The sequence below is a fragment of the Octopus bimaculoides genome, chromosome 24 (assembly GCF_001194135.2).
Source record: "Octopus bimaculoides isolate UCB-OBI-ISO-001 chromosome 24, ASM119413v2, whole genome shotgun sequence".
Classification (NCBI taxonomy): Eukaryota; Metazoa; Mollusca; class Cephalopoda; order Octopoda; family Octopodidae; genus Octopus; species Octopus bimaculoides.
Genome location: NC_069004.1, coordinates 30,472,500 through 30,478,130, shown reverse-complemented (window position 1 = coordinate 30,478,130; position 5,631 = coordinate 30,472,500). Strand labels below are relative to the sequence as shown.

General features: G+C 38.5%; 1 protein-coding gene across 1 annotated transcript in view; it reads left to right on the top strand.

Annotated features, from left to right (window-relative positions):
- The window catches only part of LOC128250683 (putative uncharacterized protein DDB_G0283431), a 14,315-nt gene extending 9,719 nt beyond the window's left edge, over positions 1–4,596 (top strand). Inside the window, 1 exon segment of the mRNA XM_052976293.1 lies at positions 4,468–4,596. Coding sequence (XP_052832253.1) covers positions 4,468–4,596 — 129 coding nt within the window.
- Positions 4,597–5,631: the final 1,035 nt, after the last annotated feature.

Below are 5,631 nucleotides of genomic sequence, written 5' to 3'. Positions count from 1 at the left end.
ATATATATATATATATATATATATATATATATAGATATATATATATATACATGCATGAATACATACGCACATACATACACGCACACATACATACACACGCACGCTCACATACATACATACAAACACACACATAGTATAGTATTTGTTCAATGAAAAAGACGGAACACATTTGAATTATGGCTTCGTTCTTCACTGAAACTTGAGCTTCATGTTCAAGTCTAAAAATTCGACTTCGATTGGAATTAAACCCCCCTCCCCCCCAAAAAAGGAAGGAATGAAGAAGGTATGTAGAAAGTTCCCTACAGCTGTTTCGAGTACAGATTCGCAGATGGTGCATAGATCGCAGATATATAGATGACTATATACACACACAATCATATATAAACAGGCGTGGTTATATGGTAAGAAACTAGGCGGAGGAGTGGCTGTGTGATAAGAAGCTTGCTTACTAACCAAACTGTAGGGGGTTCAGTCCCACTGCGTGGCACTTTGTGCCTCAAGTCGACCAAACTGAGAGAAGCCTGTCGTATATATATAAATATATATTTATGCGTGTTCATCTTTGTGTTTGTCCGTCCACCATCGCTTGACAACCGATGCTAATTTATTTCTGAAAATTGTTTTGAGGAAGAAATTTCTGATAATGGTTTGGCATCCGGGTGACAACTATAGACACGTTTCAGCCTATTACCCATCATCAGTTAAACCAGTCGAACCAATTCAACTTATTCAAATTATTTATAATTGACTACGCTGTACTTCTTTTCATTTTGAAGGCAACAGGATGTGATTTGATAAAAGATTTGATTGTTTTCTAGCTTATGTCTCATAATATTTATTGAAATAATTTTCTAAATTTGATGAAGGGCCCTGCTTAAATCCTCACATCCTTCTTCTTCCTCCTAGCAGAGAAACAGCCTTGAAGTTGCTTAATTGGGGGAATTAAACGAGAACGGCTGTTTTAACACGAACGGTCACCTGACCGGAAACAATAGTGATCTCTCTCTCTCTCTCAGCTCAAACCCTACTATCTTTAAAGAAAAAGGAAGGACAAATGAGATGATGTAATTATACGTACGCCTGTTCACGGTATCGAACTGTGGCTAAATAGCAACAACAACAACAATATCTAAACATCGATTTTATTGATCTGAAAGTTATTAGTCCTCCCTTTCGATAGAAAATCAATAGAAAATTCTAAAAATATATAAATATAAAATGATTTGTATCTAGTCAAAAACAGCAAAAAAAATTTTTTTTTTTAATAAAATTAAAAATTAAAATATAAAGAAAGAAAGAAAGCCATAACTTTGTTAATTTAAAATTGAATGAAAGAAACTGAAGGTAAACAATGCAATATAGGGGATAGAAAAACTTGCCTAAGGGTACCGAATGTAAATAGAGAAATGATACGTGTTTGAAAAACTTGCCAGGAAACGAACGCAAATAGAATTAATGGGTAAATTTCACAATGAACGAAACTGTGAGAATGGCCGCCAAAATCAGTTTGACGTGCCTTGAGGATTTTTCATGAGGAAATTATAAATGTTTCGCTAATTTCCTCTGTTGCTTTGAGTGCCACTGTTATTACTAACGCTTCAGTTGTTGCTTTTGTTGTTGGTGCTGCAGCTTTTGTTGTTCTTGTAGCGATTGCTGTTGTTATTTGAATTGTTTTGTCATTGTTGTTGATGTTGGCTTCCTTCTGTCGTAAAACAGTTATAGCTTTCATTATCAATGTTGCTGTTGTTGTGAATGTTACTGTTGTTTTCGGTTTAACAGGTTCAGGTGTGGCTGTGTGGTGAGAAGTTCTCTTGCCAACCACATGGTTGGGTTCAGTCCCACTGCATGAAACCTTGGGAAAGAGTTTTTTACCATAGCCTCGAGCTGACCAAAGCCTTGCGAGTGGATTTGGTTGACGGAAACTAAAAGAAGCTCATCGTATAAATATTTATGTATGTATGTATGTAGGCGCAGGCATGGCTGTGTGATAAAAAGCTTGCTTCCTAACCACATGGTTCCAGGTTCAGTCTCACCTCATGGCACCTTGGGCAAGTGTCTCCTACTATAGCCTCGGACCGACCAAAGCCTTGTGAGTGGATTTGGTAGACGGAAACTTAAAGAAGCACGTTGTGTGTGTGTGTGCGTTTGTGTTTGTGTTTGTCAGCCGCCACCGCTTAACAACCGTAGTTGGTATATTTACGTCTGCATAACTTAGCGGTTATTTCCTATAGTAGGAACCAATATAATATTGTTGTGTTTGTTGTTATTTTGAGGGGAGGGGCAAGTGGATGACATCGATCCCAGTACTAAGTATTAAAAGATACAGTCGACGTTGGCAGGATTGGAACTCAGAACGTAGATGATGATGATGATGATGATGATGATGACTACGACGACGACGATGAGCGCGATGGCGGCGACGACGAAGATGATGATGATTAAGATGCATCATCATCATCATCATCATCATGACAACGGCGACAATGATGACGATGACAGCAACAACGATGCTGCTGGTGATGACTAGGATGACAACGAAAGACGATTGCCACGGCGACGACGACGACGATTATGATCTCGACGCTGCTGCGATTGTCGTGGTTAATATTTATTGCTTTGATTTGATGATGTTGTTGTTATTACTATTTCATACTTGTTCATATTATTGTTATGGTTGTTGTTGTTGTTGTTGTTGTTGTTGTTCTTCTTCTTCTTCTTCTTCTTCTTCTCCTTCATTATCTTCTTCAACATCCTCTTCATCATCATCATCATCATCTTCTTCTATTTCTTCTTCTTCTCCTTCTTCTTCTTCTTCTTCTTCTTCTTCTTCTTCTTCTTCTTCTTCTTCTTCTTCTTCTTCTCCTTCTTCTTCTTCTTCTCCTCCTCCTCCTTCTCCTTCTTCTTCGTCTTCTTCTTCTTCGGATGTTCTTCTCCTTATTGTTGTTGTTGCTGTTGCAGTTGTCTTGATTGTTGCTATTATTATTATTGTTGTTGTTGTTGTTGTTGTTGTTCTAGTCGTCAGTATTTCTTTGCGTCGACGCCATCGCCATTACTGTCGTCATCATCGTTGTTGTAGTTATTTCCATTATTGTAGTTGTTGCACTTGTTGTTGTTACTTATCGTTATTGTTGATTTTATTCTCGTCGTCGCCTTCGTCCTCACCGTTGTTGTTGTTGTTGCTATCATCGCTAATTAGTTTAACTGAGAAAACATTCCTTAATTGAAACGCCATTTTGATTGCATGATTTATCGCCAGCAGCCATTTTGCTTCAATTATGTATCCTTTTGTTTCACATTATTTCGCTTTTCTTTTATATTCCTTATAAATTACATTTCATTGCGATTATCAGAATATTTTCCCGTTGTTCCGCCCCCTCCCCAACAAAACTCCTTTAAGCCATTGATGGATTATGGATTATCGACTTAGCGTTTAACAGAATGAGTTTCAAGATCTAAACACATCTGGTTCGAATTGCAACGATACCCCATTTTACTATTTACCTATCGATTTTTAACCTCTCTACCCATCTATTTATGCGTCTATATACATATATATCTACTTATCCATGTATATATCTATTTATTTATCTATCTATATATGTATATAGATATGTATGTATGTATGTACGTATGAACGTCCGTAAGTATACATGTAGGTCGGTGGTTAGATAGGTAGGTACGTACGTACTTACCTTACGTACCTACATACGTATGTATGTTTGTATCTATTTATACATCTATATATTTACCTGCCTATTTGTAAATTTATCTATCTATCGTCTATATTTGCTCTTCTACATATATATTTATCTACCTGCCTATCTACCTGCTTATGTATCTATCTACAATAGATAGATACATGTTTGTATGCATGTATCTATCTATCTCTCCGTCTCTCTGTCTCTCTCTTTCCATATATAGAGCACTGGGGCGGGTTTGATAATAACAATACATGATGTGATGCAGTACCAGGCACTGGCTCTCATGGTTTCTCATCTTTACTGACTGAAAGTATTATCGTGTACATTGTTTTGTCTTGGTATAAAAGATGGGCTGCAGCAGATATTCTGCTCAATACCACAGATTATTTGCTTGTCAGTTGTTTCACCTTAACCAGTTGAGTATGTCACTTGGTGGATGACGATATGTGCATCTCTGATCACAAGCAGAAGTAGTAGGGGAGCATCATAGCCATGTGTTGAGAGGAGTTCTATGGGGTTTGAATAATTCACCTCTGGAAACATAGGTGTTTTGTTTAGGGACCTTTTGAACAGGTTGAGTTACTCGACCTGATGAAACTTCTAACTGGGCCTTACCTGCAAGGTCGTGCACCGTTTATCTTGATATGAGATCATCATGTCGTGCACATATGACTGTGACGCTGTGGCCTGGTGTACTTTTATCAGACGAGTAGTTATAATGAATATATTGGGCTTATACGTCAATGATGATGATGATGATAATAATAATAATAATAATAATAATAATAATAATAATAATAATAATAATAATAATAATAGAAACTGAAATCATTGGCACCAAACAAGCAAAACGGATCAAACAGACAGCAAAAAAGAACGGGCAGAAATAAATTAAGAAGCCTCTGCATCGACAGTATATACTTCGAAGCCGAAATGCTGATGTAGACCAAGTAACAACACGTCAGTGGCTGGGGAACTCAGGATTGAAAGCAGAGACTGAAGGTTTCATATTGGCGGCACAAAATCAAATCTTGCTTACCAAAAACCACCAGGCTGACGTTCTTCAAAACGGTTCTGATCCTAATGCAGATTCTCCGATACATTTGACGAAACAATAGGCCAGCTTGTCTCGGGATGTCCTGTGCTGACACCAAACGAATACAAAAATCGCCACGATAGGGTGGGACAGTATTTACATTGGAGAATATGTAAACACTACAAAATCAGTGCTCCTGCTAACTGGTATGGACATCATCCTCAGCCAATCGTTGAAGGTAAAAATTTCACTCTGGGATTTTCCAGTCAACACCAACAGAAATTTTTTTATGGCCGTGCCCCAGGATGGCCGCAGTCTAAAAACTAGAAGTAAAAAATAAATAATTTATATATAAACATGCGTGTGTGCGCGCGCGCATGGCCGTTGCCCCGTATGGCCACCACCCACGAGCTAATCAAATATAAGAGTAAACTCTCTCTCCCTGTCTCTCTCTCGCTCTCCCTATTACTGTCTCTCTTTCTCTCTCTCTCACTATCTTTCTCTATTTCTTTTTCTCTCTCTGCCTGTTACTTTCTCTCTATATCTCTTTTTCTCTCCCTTTTTCTTTCTCTTTATCTCTTTCTTTCTCTCACCCTTTACCTCTCTCTCTCTCTCTCTGTTTGCCCCTCTCTTCCTGTCTCCCTCTCTCGCTCTTTACCAATCAGAAAACAGTAAAATTCGCCGTGCAGCAATTGCGCCCCGCAACTAAAACATTATATGGTTTCTGGTTTCTTCACTGGCCACTGATTTCCCACCTTAAATCACTCTAGATCACCACCCCCATCTCCCCTCCCACTCCGAACTCCATGACTACCACTACCACCACCACCACCACCACCACGGCTATTGTGTGTCCCAGCCACATTCCCCCTCCCTGACCCATTATTGCGTGCT